Raw genomic sequence first — 22764 nt, 5'->3', positions numbered from 1 at the left:
TCTAGTTTGAGGCTTTCAGAGGAGAAACCCTTAAGGTTTCTTAATATGTCTACTCTGGCATATTATTCACAATTTGTTTCAATTTTTCGTTTCTCCAGTTTGCTTCTCTTTACAAAAGAGTGCAAATCCAGAAATAGCTGGTCTCATGTTTTAACAGTTTGTTAGTTATTTTTGCTGAAGTTTTAAAATGTTGTAATGATAAGAAAGTCAAGTTTTATTTCAGATCTATAATAAGATTAATTTTGGAAAAATATATATAGGTGTTTCCTATTGCTGTGTTTAGCTCCGTGAAGCGGTTTCTAGGCCAATATAATGCAAGTGATACTGTGGTGTTTTGAGTTCCTCCTTCCTCCTGAGCCAAGCAAGGCAGCACAGTGCAAGTTTGAGAGGACGGCGGTGCTGATTAGTGTTGAATCCACCCAGTGCTAAAGCAGTAATGAGTCGGTGGCATGCTCTTTGGACATAGTTACAGATGGAAATATTTATAGGCTTGCATTTATTTTTTCCATCTCCCTTTAAACTATTAAATAATGAAAACTGATCATAGCTTTTAGAGCTGTATTTGGATTTAGGGAGAAAAGGGAGTGCTTTTATTGAGTCCTTCAGTCTTCCCTCAGAGTATGAACTTGGTTCATTCCTGCCTGGCTTTAGCAGCCCTGACCATGAGCACAGTAGTGGAGGGAGACTGAGAAGTATATGTAGCTGGTGTGGTTTAGTTGAGTGAAAAAAGATACTTGACCCTCTGCTTGCCACAAGCACAGCCAACAGGCTTATCCAGAGGGAGTTCCCTTTAAATGTTGTCTGGAACCCTTTTGTCATTCCTGTCTGTAGCTGGGCAGGTAAAAGAGATACAGTGCCTCACAAACTTGCTTCTTTGATAAATGTATTTGGTGATCCTGGAAAAGGGGATGATGGTGGCGTTTCTGAGTTAACACAACTCTGAAGCCCAGCTCTAGTGAGCACCATGTGTAAGACTTGCTTGATGTGTGACATCCATGGTTTCCTCTCCCACTCTGCCTTTCTATTCCCCAGCACTGTCAAAAGATGAAGTACCTTTTCCATAGTCATCACTTGCTAAAGAAATAAAATCCTAGAGTGTCAGTCTCTGTAGTCTGTGTGAGCAGCCCTGCCATCCTATAAAGCATTCCATTGCTTTCGAGAATTGTAAGTTTGTAGTCCAGTACAAAATGTATGCACATCTCGAGGCTACATTGCGGACTCTTTCCCCTGCAGCACTTGCAGGTGTTCAAGGAGAGTTTTGGGCAGTCCCCCGAAGTTCAGATGCCAATGCCTTGTTCTGAATTTTCTTCAGATCAGAATGTAATACATCAGGCAAGTCCTAGAGGCATCCGTGAGCTTGGTCCTTCCTGAAAGGCTATCCTGATTGGACGTTCAAAACTGCTTTGCAGTATTATATGTCAGTATGTACTGCTGAGGTGCATCAAGGAATATACAGATTCATTACGGTTTTAGATTGAACAAATCGGTTCAATTCTCTTTGAGCATCTCCATTTAGCAACTGTTTGTCGTGCTTACACATACTTTGAGACTCGTGCTCTGTCTTTTGTATCTTGCTGGGAATTATTAAGGACTTTGAACAAAGATATTTTTGCCTTGGTATAGAAGTATTTAAATATAATGAGGAAACTTTGTAATGCCTTTCCAAATGACTGACTTAGAATTGTTTCACATACATGTATATGTGTGTATCTATCTATCACTGTACATACCTATGAATAATCTGTTATAGTTGCTACAGAAAAATGTCTTAAGTGTTAAATGGTTACAACTCACTTGGCTTGCATACTTCTTTTGGAATGAGCGAATGTTTTAGGGAGGGGGAAGATGCAGGATGGTTTTTAATCCCTATGTGCTATTCACTCATTAGATATAAAGCCATTGTATCAAAACTGTCATGAAACTTGTGACAGTCCTTAGATTTCTATTTGGGAAAATTTGGGAATGATAAAAATGTAGTTTGAATGGGGAATTCAAATGAAAGGGTTAACATGAATCCAGCAGACAACCTTATCCATAGTGGGCAAAAAACCAGATCTGCTCTGCAACCCGACCCTACCTGAGTTGGCTTTGAGCTCCTTGACCCCTGTTGTTACTCTCCCTGTCCTTTGCTCCTACCCTCCATTGCTAATGAACTTGATTGAATTGCCATTTAGAATGTCCTTCTCCTCCAACCTCAACCACTATGGCATGACTCATGTAGCTAGTGTGAGTGACGTGCTATTGGACAACTCATTCACTCCACCGTGTCAGCGGATGGGCGGAATGGTCTCTTTTCGGACTTTTGAAGATTTTGTCAGGTAAGACATTATAGAACTGTGTCTCTACAATGGGAGTCAGGGGCATCTGTTTTTTTTTGGGGGGGGGGGGGCTCAACTTTCTGCACAATGAATGAAGGTTCCCAGAATAGCCAGGAGCCAGCTAAGGAGATATGTCCTCAGAGGGGAATATTTCCTTCCATTTCCTCCTCTCATTCGGGCTCTGCAAGCCTCTACTTGCAGTAATGAGCCTGTTCAGAAAAAAAAAAAAGAAAGAAACAAAACGGTCTTTTCCTTAGGAACTAACAGAAGAAGCTGTCTGCTCTGTGATGAGTGAAATGTCAGGAGAAATTAAACACAACACTAGAGTGAGCCCCACCAGAGACGATACATCTTTTGATTAAATGCGTTCAGCATCTATCTCTTGATGTATACTGATGCATTACCCTAGGGGGAGGGGTAATTACATTGGTCTGTCACTGTTCCCATCCCAGGCTCCTTCTGTTACTTTAAGACCGATGAGGACAGCAATGCTCATATCTTAGATGGGGGGAGAGGGGGGAAGGGAGAAACAAGCCCCCAAACCTTTAGATCATTTTAAAAAGAAAAAAAAATACATGGTTTATTAAAGTTTAAACAATCCATCCTCTTAATTTCTGCCACTTGGTGAAATTTTGCATGTCGCCTTCAGCCACTGTGATTCTGTTCTGTTGAATGTTGAGTACAGGGTAGAAGAGATGATTCTTCCAGGCTGAGTGGTGATGGCAGCGTTAGTTTCCTGCCACTTGGGTTTTCAGGGGAGTGTGTGCTGATATTTTTCAGGATCTTCGATGAAGTGATGGGTTGCTTCTGTGACTCCCCACCTCAAAGCCCCACATTCCCAGAGGCAGGCCACACATCTCTGTATGATGAAGACAAGGTACAGTGTTCTCTTGGGAGCGCTTCTTAGTTCCTGCACACACAGGACTTGTGCTGTAAACTACCGTTCTGCCTTTGGAACTTAAAGGGAAGAGTTCACCTTTTTACCCTACTTTATGTTGTTTAATTTCGTGTGCCTCATCAAAGTATTTTTTGTAAACAGCATATAAATTCGAACTTTAAAAGTGAATTAATTCTGAAATCCATAGTGGAGGATGGGTTCAGCTGTACCCGTTGTGGCCGCTTCTGGATCTCTGAATGTTGTCTTAAAGATCTGAGCTTTGGGGGTTGGAATTCTTACTCGATGACAGCTTGTGTCTCTGCACAGTAGTGCTATCACAGTCCTCAGGCGGTGGACGTTAGGTTGTAGAAACAAATAGTCATTTTATTTAAAAACTTTATCTTTTTATTAAACTCCTTCTTTTCCTTTCTCAGTAAACACATTGTGTTCTTTCCCTATATTATTTTCTCATGGTTTGATACTTCCATTGTTTGATAAATTTTAAGGAAATACATTATGTGGGAATATGTTCAGATAGCTTTTTGTACCTCTTTTTCTTCACATCCTGTGAAAAGATATGGCAAATCAAATGAACAAAGTGGTCTCACCCCCATTTTAATGTTGAAAAAAAGTTGAGACCGTAATTTCTTAAGTTCATGTTGAGTCAAGATTTCAGGTTACCTCTAGGTAATGCCTTTACTGTCTTGTGTTTTAAAAGTTACATGCTTTGTTGAATTTCTGTGTGGCTGGTGGACAGTGGTTTCAATTTGCTTATTCTTCCTCATGGGCAAACCAAAACACCCTGGGGGATGTTTTCAAATGTTCTGCCAAATACTGTAACATCTTTCTGCTTCTGAGTTAGCTGGTCTCATCCTTTCCTGGGTGTGTGTTCTCGGGTTACAGGTCCCCAGGGATGAACCAATCCACATTCTGAATGTGGCTATCAAGACTGACTGTGATATTGAAGATGACAGGCTGGCAGCCATGTTCAGAGAGTTCACCCAGCAGAATGTAAGTCCTCCGAGGGGTGCAAGCTGGTGATGGCACTTGTCCTGCTGCCTGTGTCATAGCCACCCTTTTGTCGGTTGCTACTTAGACGGCTTGTCTTTCATCTGGCTACATCTTTTATCACAACTATCAGAGCTGTGGCTAATTCTGCTTATAGAAACAAAATTCTGTGATGTATAAGGAGTGTATTTTTATGTTGAGAAATGTAAATCTCAGCTATTTAAAATGTTTTAAGGGGTACTGGTGATGTGGCACTGTGGGTTAAGCTGCTGCTTGTAATACCAGCATTTGGTACTGGAGCAGTGATCAGAGTTGCAGCCGCTCCACGTCAGATGGATCCAGCTCCCTGTTAATGCACCTGGGAAGGCAGCAGATGATGACCCAAGCACTTGGACCCCTGCCATCCTTATAGGAGACCTGGACAGAGTTCCAAGCTCCTGGCTTCTGCCTGGCCCAGCCATGGCTGTTGCGGCCATATGGGGGAGTAAGCCGATGGATGGGGGATCTCTACCCCTCTTTCAGCTGCCTCCCCTGTCTCTGTCACTCTGCCTTTCAAATAAGTAAAATCAATCTTTAGTTTTAAAAAATACAATGTTTCAGGGCAAGTCATGTCCCTAAATCTCTCCCAGAACGTCAGTGTTGATCTTTGAGTCGCCTGCTGCTGACTTCCTCGTGGTGACTTCATTCCACACAGTAAGCCCAGACTCCACTCAGCTCCCTTCTGAGTCTTTCCTTTCCCTCCCTTGAAACTATCAGCTATACATCCACAGTTCTTTCTTTTCTTTTTCTTTTTTTTTATTTTTGACAGGCAGAGTGGACAGTGAGAGAGAAATAGAGAGAAAGGTCTTCCTTTTGCCGTTGGTTCACCCTCCAATGGCCGCTGTGGCCGGCGCACCGCACTGATCCGATGGCAGGAGCTAGGTACTTATCCTGGTCTCCCATGGGGTGCAGGGCCCAAGCACTCGGGCCATCCTCCACTGCACTCCCTGGCCACAGCAGAGAGCTGGCCTGGAAGAGGGGCAACCGGGACAGAATCCGGCGCCCTGACCGGGACTAGAACCCGGTGTGCCGGCGCCACAAGGCAGAGGATTAGCCTAGTGAGCCACAGCGCCGGCCACACACTTCTTTCAAGTTTAAGTTCTGTGGATGTTTGATGTTGACATCAAGCTCCCCATAGTTAAACTGGAATCCCCATCATTTTCCTTCCCCTCTCACTGTGAATGTTAAGCTCCTCCTTCCACCATCCCTCGGTTATTCTCCCTGTTCTAGGACCTGTTTCAAATTTTCACCTCTTTGATAAAGACTTCTGAGCAATGAGCCTCCTTCATCAACTGGAAAGTGATAGAGCGAAATCTGGGGTTTGAAGCCTTGATGCCAGCTCCGGGGGACATAGACCCAGGAGTGTTAGTGAATGCTACATTCTTAGCCCTGAGGGTGCTCTGAGGCTAGCTGAGGGACCTAGGCAGGCGTAGTGACTGAGACAGTAATAGCGCTACTTCATTGCCAAGGGGCCCTCTTAATACTGTCCCTCATGACCAGACCCATGTATTCTCTCTGAATGGACAGCACGTAGCCCAAAGTGCTTGAGATAGAGCAAGTGCTCAATACATGCAACATAAATAATTTGTGTTTTCAGCATTTGCATCACAAATGCTGATAGTAGACACATACGAAAAAATGGTGACTTTGTGATTGACATCAGTTTTAGCATTTACTCTATGTTGCTCTCACAGTACATACACTGACTGGGATTGCAGTGGCCAACATGAGGAAGCTGTGCTTCCAGAGAAATTAAAGTAGAGAGCTTGCCTGGAAATTTTTCTTTAAAAGCTAGATTCACCTTACTTCATGCCCTTGGCTAGTGATTACATAAAATTAACTTGAAACCATGATCAGGGTAACCTTACTGCAAGAGTCCTCATGTTATGCATGGCTGCTTCTGCTGCTGCTATTTCATGAAATATCTGTGAACGTTTCTTATCAGTTTTTGAAGCACTAATTTTCTGTGTGTGTTTGTTTTCTATAATTTGACTACAACTTTAGACTTTGTATTACCCTCAGATCAAGTGTTGTATAGCATCAGGCATTGATTTAAAATAGCTAGTTTCTTCATGTGTTTTTAATGTTAATGAGCTTTTTTCCTTTACTGGACTTAAAAATTGAAGCACAAAGAAATCTGGTTTCTTTGCGCAGAGCTTTTGAGAAGGGTAAGGATAGACCGTGCCAACACTAAGGCTCCAAGCCTGGAGAAGCTATTAACTGCGTCAGGTACTGTGCTTATCCAGGGGTATTTTCATCTCCTGTTTTTTAAAAAATATCTGTGTAGACACACACACACACGGAAGGAAAAGCAATTTTAAAAAGCTGAAGTGATAACTAGTTTTGTTTTTCACTTCATGATCATGCTCCTAGCACTTTAGAAAAGTTTTTTTTTAAGCACACATTAAACTATCAAATAGGTTGATCCAAATTGTCCAAATAATCTTCTAGTCCCAGCATGTCTTTTTTTCTCTCATAGAAATTAGGATCATATATTTGTAAATGACTTGTGGAGGAGATTGAAGCCGTCAGTGTAAATGGAGTTTCTCCAGGTGCTGACGCCTAATCGCTGGGTAATAGCTGTGGACTTGCTGTGAGACCCGCATTATTACAATGTAATCAGAATCCTGTTGCTCTGCTGTTATTGTCAGCCACTTGTGGAATTTTAAAAGCAATAACAATTTTGATTTTAAATCATGGCATTATTAAAGTTATTTTCTTCCCTTGCCAGAACATAGCTATTGATGCTCATCTCTGAAGGACTTGGCTGTAGTGGAATTCTTTGCTGGTGTCAGAAGAAATGCTTCTGTTCCCTGGCATGCTAAAGGCTGGGAGGCACCATGCCGCCTTTCTCCCAACACAGCTTTTTCTTATTGTAGCATCAGTACTTGATTGTTTATACTAAGGGGTAGGGTGACAGGACAGATTATTTTTTTTTTAAGGGCAGATCATTTTTTTAATATGGTTGAAGCAAAGCTTGTATTTGGCTTGGAAACATATTTTTAGAATTTGTTTCTAGAAAATTTATTTTCCCAATATTCTTTTAAAGCATCTGCTGTTAGTAAATTTAATTTTATTATTCAGCAATGCTGTAGCAGAAAAAAAGAAATAGGAAGAAATGGCCTAGGAATGTGCTGCTTCTTCATAAGGAGAAACCAGTTTGCTTTTCTAAAAAATGGGGTATCATGAAAGTGAAGAGTTGGTTGTGGGGTGGGGGTGGGGATTACCAGAATTTGACATAGCCGTTAAGACACATGCCATATTAGCGGGCTTGAATTCAAGTCCAGCTCCACTTCCAATTGCAACTTCCTGCTAATGTGTACCCTGGGAGGCAGCATGTAATGGCTCAAATACTTTGGTCCCTGCCACATACATGGAAGAACTGCATTAGGTTCTGGGCTCCTGGGCTCTTGGCTTTGGCCTGGCCTAGTCCTGACCGTTCTGGGCATTTGTGGAGTGAATGATTTGGAAGATATCTCTGTATCTCTCTATCTCTGTGTGTGTATATGTCTATACTTTTCAAATAAATGAAAATAAATACAAATTTTTAAAAAAAGAATTGGCTTAGGAACATATCTCTTCTTTAGAATTAAAACAAGGGATGTGATCAAACTAAAGTCTAGAGGCCGGTGTTCTGGCATAGCAGGTTAAGTCATCCATCGCCTGTCACGCCAGCATCCCATGTGGATGCCGGTTTGACACCTGGCTCTTCCACTTCTATCCAAGAGAACCCAGGTGACTTCACCTGAGCCTTTCTCCTCCTTTCAATTGGGTCCAGTCCTGCATATAATCTCTTCTGTAATACTTAATCCCAGGAGCCAGGTTGAGAGGTCTTTATCTGCAAGTTTGAAGATATTGAGATGTAGAGATCCAAAAGGATACTTAGCCCAAACAGAGTCTTATGCGAACTGAGTGGAGTAAAACTTCGGATGAATGGAGATGTCATCTATATTCTGTTTTGTCTACTTGTTCATAGAAAGCTACCCTGGTGGAACATGGGATCCGGCGCCTTACTTTCCTGGTTGCACAAAAGGTATTGATTTGTTCTTGTGATGCTGCTAGAATTTTTAGAAGTAGAAAATGAGACGACATCTATTTGCTTATGTGTAGAATCCATGCAGAGAAATAACTTTCTTCCTGTTAATTTTTTTTAAAAGTTAGTTATCTGATCATATTTTACTCTGTTTTTAATACTATAACTAACGGCCAGCTTCTATTGTTTTTCCATCTTTTCTGTTTATTTAAAAGGACTTCAGAAAACAAGTCAACTATGAGGTGGATCAGAGATTTCATGTAAGTAAAAGGAATAACAAAGATAGGTTACTGTTTTGTCTGTTTAAAAAGAGTATGTGCGTTACTTAGTAGGGCTATACTGATGTTTGGTCCCTCTTTTAGGTATGTATTATGATGAATATTTAATTCCTCTATCCAGTGTTCCAACAAAAGATTTTCTCTTTTTCACCTTATCATGATTTCTCAGTGTATTTCTGAGAAATAGTTACAAATGAGTGTTTGTGTTATCAAGATCAATGAGGTGATGGCTGGTGCCATGGCTCACTTGGCTAATCCTCCGCCTGCGGCGCCGGCACCCCGGGTTCTAGTCCCGGTTGGGGCGCTGGATTCTAGTCCCCAGTTGCTCCTCTTCCAGTCCAGCTCTCTGCTGTGGCCTGGAAAGGCAGTAGAGGATGGCCCAAGTGCTTGGACCCTGCACACACATGGGAGACCAGGAGGAAGCACCTGGCTCCTGGCTTCAGATTGGCGCAGCGCCGGCCGTAGCAGCCATTTGGGTAGTGAACCAATGGAAGGAAGACCTTTCTCTCTGTCTTTCTCACGGTCTATAACTCTACCTGTCAAATTAAAAAAAAAAAAAAATGAATGAGGTGAAACAGGAGCTAACTAGCAATCGCTTCCATATGAATAGTGGATCTGTAATCAAGAACTGCCGTCACACTTGGAGAGCTTAGCTTCTACCAAAAATTGAATCAAGTTCTATTAAGAGCTCCCAATTCTGAAGAACAATGACTTAAAATGCTTTCACAGAGCCCAAATCTCTATTTTTTGTCTTATGCTAATTCTAAGAGCAGGAAATAAACAAAAATTAAGTATTCTATTGCTGGTTCCTCCATTTAATGGAATTAGCTTAATATTAATGAGATTAAAATTTTTATTGATAAGAAAATTAAATTAATAGCCTAACATCTGAACTCTGGTATATTCATATGATCAGACCCTATGTGATGACAGAAGGAAGGCCAGAAATCCAATTTGTAATCAAGATGTCATTCTCAGAATGACTGATTGTAGTCAAAGTATTTCATTAAAAAATTATCCTGTAGTTCAGCAAGACTCCAAGTAATTTTACTGATAAGAATTTTATTTTGTTTTGTTTTTAGCAATTAAGATTGTTAAGTTAGTTCTCAAGCCTGCTTGTTGCAATAATGAAGATAACATTTGGGATTCTGGAAAGGACTTTCTTACCTGGAGTATCTTTGTCTGATTGTTTTTATTCCTTTCATGTGTTAGGTCTCTGTCCCTTTGTGTTTTGTTTTGCTTTCATAGAGTTCACCTTGTTGGTCTAGTCTATAGAGAAACAAGGAAGCCTACACTGCAGGCTAAAGAACTAAGATTTGCTGAATGCTTCAGGAAATGTTGAGGACTACACAACTCCCCTGTGTTATTGATGTCAGGAAATCAAGCAGAGTACGGATATATATCAATCAATAACTTTAGATAGGAAACTGGCATCAGTGGAGAAGTATGAGGAGCTTAAAGAGAACCCTGGGGCTTTAGGAAGAAAAATCAGGAGCTTAGAGAATAAAATTGATACTTGGGGATAGACTGTCAGGGCCCATGAATAAGCACTGTGGCTGGTGGATGCTGATCAGAACTAAGGTAGACATGCCAGAGCCAGGCCCTGGCATTTAGAAGAATATTAGAGTAGTTTCTTAAAATGTTAACACACATTTTCTTTTTGTCAGCTGACTTTGGGATAATAGTAGCATATTATTCTGGGGAATAACAATGATCAATTAAAACTGGCCAATAACACGTTTTGAAAGACAATGTGATTAGTTTTCAGCAACTTTTTTTTTTCCTCAACAATTTATTTGTTTATTTGAAAGGCAGAATTACAGAGAGGGAAAGGCAGAAAGAGAAAAGTCTTCTGTCCACTGGTTCACTGTCCAAATGGCTGCAACAGCCAGGGCTGGGCCAGACCAAAGCCAGGAGCCAGGAGCTTCATCTGAGTCTCCCATGTGGGGGCAGAGGCTCAAGCACTTGGGCCATCTTCCACTGCTTTCCCAGGCACTATTAGCAGGGAGCTGGGTGGGAAGGGGAGCAGCTGGGATTCGAATCAGCACCCATATGGGATGCAAGTGGCACAGGTTGTGGCTTTACCTGCTATGTCACAGTGCCGGACCCACTATCCTTTGTTAAAAATAATTTTAATGTAAAACACATATAAAAAAAACCCCACCCTTATCTGAATCTGTGTCATGTCCTAGAGTATATCTAGTGCCTTTGAAACATTTTTTTCCCTCTCTACTATCCTATTTCTGGATTTAGGTTGAATAGGAACATATATAGGCAAAATCTGCTAGGAAATGAGGCCACCAGGGGTCTTCCCTGACAGTCATTGTCCGATTCCTATTTATAGTGGTGGCAAGTGGGAAATCAGTTAAATTATCAAGTGACTTGAGCATAGGAAAGGCTGCTTTACAGTAAAGAGAATGTGGAGGTTTAGGTGGATTTGCCCTGAGGAACTGAATGACAGAGGAATTGGAGTGTTCTGATGTTAAGCCCCTTAGAAATGATTAGTACTTTCCCAGGGGGCAAGGACAACTCTTACTGAACCCCACCCTGGATCTACAGTAGCGAGGAAGCCTTGGCAGGAATGGCACAAATCCGAGGCTCACTGTTGTGGAGCTGGTGGTAGCATGCCATTCATGAAGGATGCTTGGCCTCTGTCGTGTCTTCTGCCGTGTGCTTGCCCCATAGTTAGTGTAGTGTGAAAAAGAGGAAGCTTTCCAGGAGTGTTAGAGATGAATCCCTTGAGCTCGCTGGCTTCTTGGTAATCCACCGTGATGTATGCAGCCTCCTCTGTTCCACACTGTGAAATCCCCGTGTTATTGAATGAAAAAGAGTGTGCACACCAGGGCGAGGAGAGCAGAAAGGTTACCAAGTTTGGTTCAAGAACAATATTGGTTGGTGCGGAATGAAACAAGCTGTGCTTCAGAACCAGACCAGGGCAAATGGGGGCCTGAGCGCCTGTTTATTGTGTTTATTCACTACCAGTGAAGGCTGCCAACATTGTCAGTGCTTCTCTGTGTAACCATCATAGTCTCCAGAAAGCTGGTCACAGGTACGTCTGCTGCTGCCTTGGTCTCTTGCCTCGCATGGAGAATCCTGTTCTGATGCAGCTTGTTCCCCAGCATTGAGGAGGCTGGGTGTCCTGTCTGTTTGCGTAACCATCACATTAAATCAACAACCCATAATGGGGCTTGAATAGCTGACATTTAGACAGAAAGTTGGAGAATAAAGCAAGTCTGTCCCTGTAAATACTTTTTCCATTAAAGATCAAAGCCTTGCATGCAATGGAAGTGCCTTGAATTTCTGCATCTGTCTAAGCTGCAGTTGACAGTTTTGTGTTAGGTAAAACTCACCAACTTGCTCTGTTTCCCTCACAGTTCCAGTCTGGAGTTCTAAAGCACAGCAGGTGCTAAGTGGGATACCAGTATTATGGTTTTTTAGAAAAACTTCCCATACTTTTGCAGAAAAGTTTTGTTAAGTATACTGAAGTGCATGTTTTCAGCATTTCTTATCCTTTGCCACCTCAACAAAAGTGTAGGTCCAGAAACTGTCTAAAGCAGTTTGTATCTGTTAATGTTCCCTTTTGTTTCTGGCTGGTAAGATTCCATGAATTCTTTAGAATTTCTACAGATCTCTGAGAGATGATTATGGTTATTGTGTGAATGACTCCACTTTAAAATTAAGTGTTTTGGGATTATTTGGGCCTTGAAGGAAGAGCTCAATAGCATAAATAGTGATCATGATTAATAGTTCATTTCCTTTAAAAAAAAAAATGATCTGTTCGCTAGTGGGCCAACTACTAGTCTTCAGAAGGTTCGGTTGAGGTTTTTGTTTTAATTACAGTCTATATAATTAGCTCTCAGCATGGTGAGGTAAAAGAGAATTGCACCAGCAAGCTCCCAATTTCTTCATCTCATTAGGTTTTTAACACGATTATTAGTATTATAATCAGCTATGATGTTTTTTGTTGCAGGTTTTCACATTCTCTGATTTGCAGGGTGTCTTGATTGGCTAATTTAGGCAAATTATTTTGATTGTCTTGATGATGGTTGGCTGATTAGAACGCAGCAGGGGTATAATTCCTTTCTGAGAAATGCTGCATTCTTTTGTTTTTTGGTAGCAGAACACAAGGTTTTTCTTTGTGTACATTCAGTTATGATATTTGCCCATAACACTAGTAGAATGCCTGGAAAGCACTTGGAGTCATGATGGAATAAACATGAATGCTGTTAGTGGAAAAAATGGAAGTATGAAGATGAGGTGAGATGAAGGAATGTATTCAAACCACTGGATCAGACTTTTGCATTTCTTCTTTTCTGTGATTCCATGGTTTTTGAACAGCAAAAAAGATGAGTTTCTATGAAAATCTTCAAGTTCCGGTCTCCCAGGATTAGTGCTTGGTAGACCTACTTCCCCATACACAGAAGTTCTTGCCATTTCCTGTTCTGAATGTCCAGTGATTCTAAAATTGAAGATTTTCCTTTGGAGCTGAAGCTTATTCAGAAGTTTAAAAAAAAAACTTTGCTTAAGCCACCTCATGATAACTTTTCTTAGCCAACCTTAATGAAAGTGGTTTTTCTGAGTAGCAGTTCTTGCCCACTTCTGCCAAGTAGTCTTTCTCACTATTTGTAATAAAGGCATTTCCACTCACACTATTTACTTTTCATGCCTTTTAGTTACTACAAATTTTTTAATTGGTTGAGTGGAAAAGCAAGCTGTTTTGGTTACCATTGTTTTGTTTTTTGAAGGAAAATGGTTTTGATCTTCAAAATGTACATAATTGAATAAATGGAACACTAAATATTTTAATTAGTAGTTCAGGCAGAATAGAAGAGTATTTGCTTAAAAGATTGTATCAGTTCCTTTGACTTTTTTTTTTCAGTGGATTACATTTGCTACCCTTCCTTTGGCATGTGTTAACATTTAGGTAATATCCTGAAAGTTACACCCCTCTAGAATAAAACCAAGGGGCAGGCGTTTGACCTAGAGGCTAAGATGCTGGCTGGGACACCCACTTCTCATCTTGGAGTGCCTGGGTTTGAGCCCCAGCTCTGATCTGATTCCAGCTTCCTGTTAATCACACCCTGGGGCAGCAGGTGAGGGCTCAAGTACTTGAGTCCCTGCTAGGCACATGGCAGACCCAGATTGAATTCTGAGCTTCTGGCTCCCTGCTTCAGCCCTGGTAGGCCATTGCAGGCACTTAGGAACTGAACTAGAGGGTTCAAGTGTTTTCTCTCTCTCTCTCAAACAAATAAATAAACAGATTTTTAAAAATTAAAAGAACCCGGCCGGCGCTGCGGCTCAATAGGCTAATCCTCCACCTTGCGGCGCTGGTACACCGTGTTCTAGTCCCGGTTGGGGCGCCGGATTCTGTCCCGGTTGCCCCTCTTCCAGTCCGGCTCTCTGCTGTGGCCTGGGAGTGCAGTGGAGGATGGCCCAAGTCCTTGGGCCCTGCACCCACATTGGAGACCAGGAAAAGCACCTGGCTCCCAGCTTCGGATCAGCGCGGTGCGCCGGCCGCAGCGGCCATTGGAGGGTGAACCAATGGTAAAGGAAGACCTTTCTCTCTGTCTCTCTCTCTCACTGTCCACTCTGCCTGTCAAAAATAAAAGAAAATTAAAAGAACCCAAACTAGATTATATAAAGCTTGAGCCTGAAATCTGCCAACAAGTCAGTTCAAAGTCTTCCTCCTTTACCTGGAAGTCATCCTCATCTGCTTTACCATCATTCAGGAGTTCAAGGGCTGTTAGAGGATTATTTAGGACAAAACATCGTTAGTAAAAGATCAGTCTCCTGTAAAAACCACATTCAAAGGGTTTTGAAAGACCCAAGGCTGAAAAGGAATTTCCCTGGGCTTAGTATTGAACTCCTAGGTCTGTTAAATGCAGAAAAAAAAAATGTAAAAAGATTTATTAACTATGCAAGCTTTGGTTAACCTGTTAAGTCCCCAGTTTTTCAATTCTGTGAATATTTCAGTGGCATAATATTTATTGTTTAATTTAGGTCTTTATAGTTGTCGTGACTATAGGACTTAATGGGTTAAGGCGAGGCATAATACCTATGGAAAATATTCAAGAGATTTTCAGTAAATTCAAGAACCACAGATTTTCAACATGAGTTTTGCCTTGTTCATTTATTTTCTGCTATTTTCTTTAAAGTTTTAATTTCTGTTTTCATCTCATCAAAGAGAAATCCTCTAAATAAGGAATTTGGGTTATAACAAGGTTAGAAAAAAGAGTACCCTTGAGAGGTGAAAGGGCATGGGCTCTAGCATTAGAGACACCTAAGTTTATTTTCTGGCTCTGTGATCCTGGGCATATCACTTGAGACACGGCTTCCTCATCTGTAAAGGAAAAAAAAAAAATGGGGTCATAATCTCTACCTCGAGAGGCTATTGAGAGCTGTCAGTGGGTCAACACGTAGGAATGCCTGCCACCTGGAAGATTTTCAGTGTATGTTTCCTTTGTCCCTGAAGCTCGTTGAAGGATATGTGTCAGCAGCTAGTTCTGGTCTCTCTGCCTTGTACCAGTTAGTGTTTGATTACATTGCACTCATAATGAAGAAGATGCCTAATGAAACCTCCTATAGAGGCAAATAGTAATGACTTGATTCCAACACTGCTAGTAGAGCTTTCCATCCGAGAAACCAGGGGTATTTGGTGTTAATAAGTTAAATTTCAGAAACTAATGAACTCTGCTAATTGAATTCATCTTTGTTAATTAATAAGATTCTAGTGATTTGGTTGCTTTCTTGTGTAATGCTCTGCAAAAAGGTAGTGAAGCCTAATGACTAGACTTTGTTTCCTGCACAGATAGCGGCCATGACCCAAGGGTCATCTTGTGCTTTGGTTTGTCTTGAAGTGTTACCATTTAAACCCTTGACATTATTGACTTGAGAATGAATGTGGGAGAAAAAATGGACTGAGAATTCTATGCTGACTAGTTTATATTTTAAGAGTTTCTTAAGGAGAAACTTGGGAAATCAGTCCAGTAACTACTGTTGGGTGGCTGCAGCATCAGGGTATGTTGGTTTTATTTGCCAGGTTATGGCAAGAGCAGCAGCCAGGAAGGTTTTTTGTTTGTTTTTTCTTCCACTTAGGAGATGAAAATGAAAGAATTTTTCCCCTGGGAAAGTATAGATACTAAAGTTAGGTTAATACCGGGGTCATTCTCAAATCTGGAAGTAGGGGTCAGAGTGGAGGTTATCCAGAGGATCATTCGTGTTTCTCAGACAGAGGCTGGGTAAGAAGCATGTTTTCTAGGAAACTGTCTTCTACATTCAAACATGCTTTTCTACTACATGTTTATCCCCAAAGTATTGTACCTAGGAAGGACTGACACGTTTTCCCCCTTCTTTAACACAGAGAGAATTTCCTAAATTTTTCACATTCCGAGCAAGGGATAAGGTAAGAACTAATTCTTTTCTGTGTTTGGCTTTTTTTTTTTTTTTTTTAAGTCCTTATTTATTTCTAAAAAGTCCCAAGAATAGCTTCTCCTTGCCTTGTGTTCTTGCCATTCTCCTTTCCCTGCCTGAGCTAATGCTCCCTTTGCCTTACTGTGTCTTCAAACGAAAGCAGCCTCCCCTCTGGGAGAGGTTGTTTTAAGAAACAGTCCAATGTGCTGAGCTGCCCAAAGAAGGTAAGAACTTTCAGGATACCTCTGTGCTTTAGAACAAGCCTGATGATGTGTTAATAAATGTCTGCTAAATAGAATTATTCTTGTCATCTAAAACAGTTTGTTTAAATTCAGCCCTTTTTTCATTTGCTTTTTAACTTTACAAAATTTCAGATTGTGTGATTTCTTCCTGTTATCAGCTTACATTTTTGGCTTTGTCTCCACTCATTCGATTGATTTACTCTGGAAGAACAGTTTAGCTTCAGCAAAATCATAAATGTACTATTAAAACTCTTCAAAAAGTTACATGAATAGTTATATTTCAATGGATGCAGTGTGTTCCAAAACCAAGCATCATTTTTTAAGAAAATTGTGTGATGTTGTGTATTCATCATGTTCTTGGTACTGTGCCGTAAATGATACAACGTAAGTCCTTCCCTTAAACATTTGGGTTAGTGGGGTAAATCCAAAATGGGCATGCAAAGTTGCTATTAACCTGAAGCAGTCTGTGGTTAATTGTGAAAAATAAATTAGAAACACACTAAATGCTACAGGACTTCTGAGGGAACTGAAGTTTTTTGGTTCTTTGTTTTTAATGGAGAGCATAACCGCTTGTAAAATCCTAAATAAGTGGGAAGTAAGTGGGTACTTTAGTGCCTAATTGTATGTAAGCTATAGCGTTAGCCTTGTATGTAGCTCGTTTTTTGTTGTTCGTTAGCACAACCTGTGTTTCTGTTTTCCAGCATCTCTTACTTACACATAAATACGTAATTTTTTTAACTACTTCATGTGAGCTGTTTTTTTTTTTCTCTAATTCTTGTGCTCAGTTTGAGGAAGATCGTATTTATCGTCACTTGGAACCTGCTCTGGCATTCCAGTTAGAGCTAAACCGCATGAGAAATTTTGACCTAACTGCCATTCCATGTGCCAATCACAAGATGCACCTGTACCTTGGGGCAGCCAAGGTGGAAGTAGGCACAGAAGTGACAGACTACAGATTCTTCGTTCGTGCAATCATCAGACACTCTGATCTGGTCACCAAGGTGGGTGCTGTCCTTTAATGGGAAGTTAGGTCCAAGGCAAGAGACAGAGAAGTAGCCATGGTTCAAAATCAAGTTTTCAATCAAGACCCTTGTTCTTTTTTATCTTACTCTCCAATACCCAGAAATCTGTGAGTCATTTCTCTCACAGATGTAAATATTCCGTATAAGAAAGCCTCCCCCCCCCCCAAATTGACTTCTTGGTAACAGAAGTTTGATAGCACTGGAGAAAAGGAAAAACATGGTAACAGAAAGATCAGAGGGAGAGTTAGATGATGACTGAGGATAGGGGGAAAGTTGGGGAAGAATGAGCCTCTGGAGTCAACCTGTGCAGACTTGAGCAGTGTCTCTGAATGGTGTGTTAGGTGTTACTGCATCCCGTATTCCTGGCCTTTCTTCAGTGTGTCCTTTTTAAACAGATCAGATTTCCTTTCTGCACAGCTTGGTTTAACATATGTGAAATATATTCCTGTTGGGGCTACAGCTCTGGGAATGCCCAGCATCTCCACCTATCAGAAGGCAAGAGAAAGGACTGGCAGGGATTGTTTATCTGACCCTTGCCTGTTCCCACTGCATGTGGTCACTGGACTTATTCTAGAGAAAAATGAAAACTGTGTCTTCACCTGGTACCTTATGATTCATGATATACTGCTGCTTAAATAATCATAAATGCTATTTCTTTATCGCCTCTTTTAAAATATATTAACGTTGGGGGCAGCATTTCTGGCATAGGGGTTAGGATGCAGTTTGGGACATCCACATCACATGTTGCAGTTCCAGTTTCCACTCTACTTCCAATCCAGCTTCCTGCTCATGTGCACCCTGGGAGGCAGCAGGTGATGGCTCAAGTACTCAGTTCCCTGCCACCTTTGTGGGAGACGCAGATGGATTTCCTGGCTCCTGACTTCAGCCTGATCTAGCCCTAGCTATTAGGAGCATTTAGGGAGTAAATCAGCAGGTGGAAAATCTCTCTTGTTTTTAAAACTTTATAGAAATACTGTAATGTTGATTATTTCTCCCTGTGCAGGAAGCTTCTTTTGAATATTTACAAAATGAAGGAGAGCGACTACTTCTGGAAGCCATGGATGAGCTGGAAGTTGCTTTTAACAATACAAATGTCCGCACCGACTGTAATCATATCTTCCTCAACTTTGTGCCCACAGTTATCATGGACCCATCAAAGGTACATTTCTCCTGTGCTTTTCTCCTGGCACTAGTAAGCACAAGCACAGAAATCCATTCATATTTCTTATACTTGCACTTGGAAACGAGTCCTCTTCTTCAATTGGTTGAGCTCTGAATCTTTAAGGTTTACAGATTGCTTGTGAGGCTGTTTCTGGGACAGTGTCAACAATCTGATACAGTCATTGAAGACAGACCTTAGAACTGAAGGTGCTGTGGTGTCATCTTGCTGGTCATGTGTAAGCAGCACTACAGTGTACAAGATCTTTCTCCTTTTCCACCTGCTTTATAATATTCACCATGATATTCATATTATTCCCTAGGATGTCTTAACTGGAATAATGAATTTTGCTGTTATTGGGCATTTTGACTAAGTTACTGCTTTTCTACATAATGTTGCAAACCTGATGGCCTTAGCAAGATTACACACCTTACTTCACTTACTTCACTTCAGTGTTTTTCCACGGAAAGAGAATTTGGCTAGGAAGGAATTTCACATATATTATGTAAATCTTCCTGGAGGTTCTATTCTAAAATACATTCTGTATTTTTAAGGAAGGAAAACAAGGAGATTGTGTACTTGACCCTTTAGCCTAGCTGTAATAAAGATAGGATTCTGTTTCTGCTCTTTCATGGTACCATTGAATTTGTGCAGAAAAACCCATTTTATACTTTCTCAAGATTGATCAGTTGTAGGCATGTACTTTTGCCTTCTGAAATTAGTATCTAAGACCTAATAAATAGTTTACTCTTTCCAAATTCCAAGCTAATTATGGGTAGCTTTTGTCCGCTAAGATAGCCAAGGACAGGGTTTCTCATTGAGTCTCAAATCTTATCATTGAGATTAAATATAACTTCTGCTAAACACCCTGGGCAGTTGAAGCTAGAAGACTTAAAACTTGACCTGGACGTGGTACAGCAGTTGTGTATTTCTAGTTTTGACTTGCTTTGTTTCATTGAATTTTTATCATCAGCCTCCCTGTTTCCACTCTACTAGACAGGTGCTTTAACCAGTTAAGCCCCTCCTTCCACTCTAAGCAGCTGAATACCCAGGCTGTTTAGTTTAATCTTAGTTGTCAGTTTTCCATACGTGGAGATTGTTGGCTTTTTGTTCCATAAAAATAATTGATAAATATTTCTTGGCTAATATGGGGTTAACTCTTTTAAACTCATTCTAACTTAAAATTCTGTGGTACAGAAACAAACTACAGGAATGGTGATACTGCTGACGAGCCACAAGGGAAGGGTGATCTGAGATTATATTTGAAATTTTCTAGCAAGTTGAGAAAGCATGGTACCAAGATACTTGATTGGGATCAGCACTGTGGCATAGCAGGTTAAGCTAAACTTGGAATGCCCATGCCCCATATTGAAGCACCTGTTCAAGTCCTGGCTGTTCTACTTCCCATCTAGCTCCCTGCTAATATGTCTGGGAAAACAGGAGAATTACCCAAGTGCTTGGGCCCTTGCACCCGTGTAGAAGATCCAGATGGAGTTCCAGGTTCCTGGCTTTGGCCTGGACCAGCCCTGGCCATTTGAAGAGTGAACAAGCAGATGGAAGAGCTCTTCCTCTTTTTCCCTTTCTCCCTCCCTCCCTCTCTCTCTCTTTCTCTCTCTCTCTCTCTCTCTCTCTCTCTCTCACACACACACACATCGTTCTTCCTGTCACTCAGCCTTTCCAAACAAATAACTCTTTTTTTTTTTTTTTTAAGATTTATTTATTTATTTAAGAGGCAGAGGGAAAAAGAGGTCTTCCATCCACTGGTTCAGTCCCCAAATGGCCACAACAGCCAGAGCAGAGCCAATCCAAAGCCAGGAGCTAGGAGCTTCTGGGTCTCCCACGTGGGTGCAGGGGCCTAAGGACTTGGGACATCTTCTACTGCTTTCCCAGGCCATAGCATAGAGTTGGACTGGAAGTGGAGCAGCCAGGACATGAACTGGCACCCATATGGGATGCCAGCACTGTAGGCAGTGCCACAGCACTGGCCCCATAAATAACTCCTTTAAAAAAAAAAAAAAAGATTTATTTATTTATTTGAAAGGCAGAGTTACAAAGAGGCAGAAGGAGAGGGAGAGAGGGAGAGGGGGAGAGAGGGGGGGGAAGGAAGGGAGGGAGGGAGGTACTCCACCTGTTGGTTCACTCCCCAAATAGCTGCAACAGCCAGAGCTGGGCCAATCCAAAGCCAGGGACCAGGAGCTTCTTTCAGGTCTCCTACATGGGTGCAGGGGCCCAAAACCTTGGGCCATCCTCTGCTGCTTTCTCAGGTGCATTAGCAGGGAGCTGGATCGGAACTGGAGCAGCTGGGACTCAAACTGGCGCCTATTTGCAATGCTGGCACTGCAGGCCAGGGCTTTAACCTGCTGCGCACAGCGCCAGCCCAATAAATCAGTCTTAAAAAGATATTTCATCTAAGAAAAAAATTAATTTTGAGTAGTGTGTCCTTTGTGCTTATAGCCATATTGAGGGGAGAAGTTCCACATTCGTGTATCAGTCACAAGAAATCACATCTTAGAAATTTAGCCAAAATAACTTTTAACCATGAAAACTAAGAACACTAAGTATAAAGATTAGAGGAAGGGAAGCCTGTGTCTCATCTCCTTAAATCTCAGTTGAACCTGACAGTGACTAAGCTTCAGAGCTCTAATGTTTAGGTAGAATGTTCTAGCATCACCTATGAATTGCCTCTCTTTAATTTGTGCAATTTACCAAGAGACATACATTACAAAGTTTAATAAAACTGTATGGAAAAAAGCTCATGTTGGTAATTGCTATGTTGATTTAAGGGCCTGTAAGTGCAATGAAACATAGTTACCATGCATATAAATGCTACTTAATAGCTATTTAGCTGGAGATTTTATTCTTATTTGGGGCTTTTTCTTAAATCCCATGGCTTTTAATTTTAGTTATTGCAGATCTTTGATATAGAGTGTGAAAATAATTGGGAAAGCGAAAGGAGTTACACAGATTCTGGTGTTTCGAGTAAGAGAAAACCACTCAACTGCCAGACCAACAGAAATTGTCTCTGACTTATTACAAACAAACTTCCCAAGAAACTTTCTGACTACTTTTTATAAAGAATATGTGTAGTGTGCATTTCCAAAGACCAGCATCTTGTCCTCATTCCTCGTTTCCCATAGATGGGCAGGCCTGAAACAGGTCTCAACTACAAGGTATTTAACTATTGTGCTTGGTGATGTGTCTGTGTCAGATTGAGGAATCTGTGAGAAGCATGGTAATGCGCTATGGAAGTCGGCTGTGGAAATTGCGTGTCCTCCAGGCAGAACTGAAAATCAACATTCGCCTGACACCAACTGGAAAAGCAATTCCCATTCGCCTCTTCCTGACAAACGAGTCTGGCTATTACTTGGACATCAGCCTCTACAAGGAAGTGACTGACTCCAGGACTGCACAGGTACAGTGGTTGAGCAAACTCCTTGAAGTTTTTGGTTTGGTCATGTAAATTGCTAGTCCTTGTTATGAAAGACCCAAACTCATAAACCCAGTTGGTTTATCCATGGGAGTTGTCCTCTAAATGGTTGTGTGAATTTGAAAAACACCATTTGCCTTATAAGATGTGCTGTGTTCTCAATGATGGATGTTGTAAAATTCTAACCTCACTTTGACATTTGTTGGTGAGTGCTAACAAATGTGGAGTGAACCTGACCCCAGAAGTAATTCTGTAATGTAGGGCTCTTGTTTTAGAGGACTTTTAGGCCACTGCAGCATCCTAGTCTTTTGTGGTCTGGTTTGTCCTTCCTGTTTTCAACGTAGTTAGATTACTCATTGGCAATTGAGGAAAGAATTGTTGGAATATGTCAACAACTTCTGTCTTAAAGAAGGAAAATTTCATCAGCATCTAACAGCATGAGCAGTATCAAGCAGTAACTATCACAATTATCCCTTATTTACTGAGTTTGTACTCATCTTTCCTTCAAAGAGCTCAGAGTGTTGTATCTATACAAGAGCAAAATGGCAATCTTTAATGCATTTTTCAGGTAGAAAAATTGAACTGACTGAGTAGACTTTACTACCTTATTTTCTAAATATTTGGGCTACTGTTTATGATACTAAATTTTCATTGGTTCACCTTTGCACCTATCTTTTTAAGAACTGGAATATTTTTTAGCAGTTTGGCCTGAACTTGAAAAGTGCATTCAACTGATTAAAGGACAAACTTGCTCCCGTATACACAAGCAAAGGTTTTAGTCTATTCTGTGCATTGGGTGCCAGGAAGAGATTATATGACTGGTTTATCTTTGTCCTTTTAAATCCAGAAGGAGAAGTAGGAAAAGAAACTTTTGCCAGTCTTGTGAAGATGAATTTTTAAAACCTCAGTTTGTGCTTTGATTCCCAGTTAGATGGCCAGAGAAATCCATCC

General features: G+C 41.1%; 1 protein-coding gene across 12 annotated transcripts in view; it reads left to right on the top strand.

Moving 5' to 3' along the window:
- ACACA (acetyl-CoA carboxylase alpha) overlaps window positions 1-22764 on the top strand; it is a 318142-nt gene that overhangs the window by 193107 nt on the left and 102271 nt on the right. For all 12 annotated transcript variants that reach the window (XM_008271164.5, XM_008271159.5, XM_089317362.1 and 9 more), the window contains 9 exons: window positions 2175-2318; window positions 3099-3195; window positions 4099-4206; window positions 8219-8275; window positions 8491-8535; window positions 15914-15955; window positions 16991-17206; window positions 18231-18386; window positions 21595-21798. In XM_008271164.5, the coding sequence (XP_008269386.3) occupies window positions 2175-2318; window positions 3099-3195; window positions 4099-4206; window positions 8219-8275; window positions 8491-8535; window positions 15914-15955; window positions 16991-17206; window positions 18231-18386; window positions 21595-21798 (1069 nt within the window). The remainder of the gene's footprint in view (window positions 1-2174; window positions 2319-3098; window positions 3196-4098; window positions 4207-8218; window positions 8276-8490; window positions 8536-15913; window positions 15956-16990; window positions 17207-18230; window positions 18387-21594; window positions 21799-22764) is intronic.

Source organism: Oryctolagus cuniculus, chromosome 17 (assembly GCF_051225735.1).
Source record: "Oryctolagus cuniculus isolate XC-2025 breed Fujian yellow rabbit chromosome 17, ASM5122573v1, whole genome shotgun sequence".
NCBI classification, from domain to species: Eukaryota; Metazoa; Chordata; class Mammalia; order Lagomorpha; family Leporidae; genus Oryctolagus; species Oryctolagus cuniculus.
This window is presented reverse-complemented; position numbering and strand designations above follow the sequence as displayed.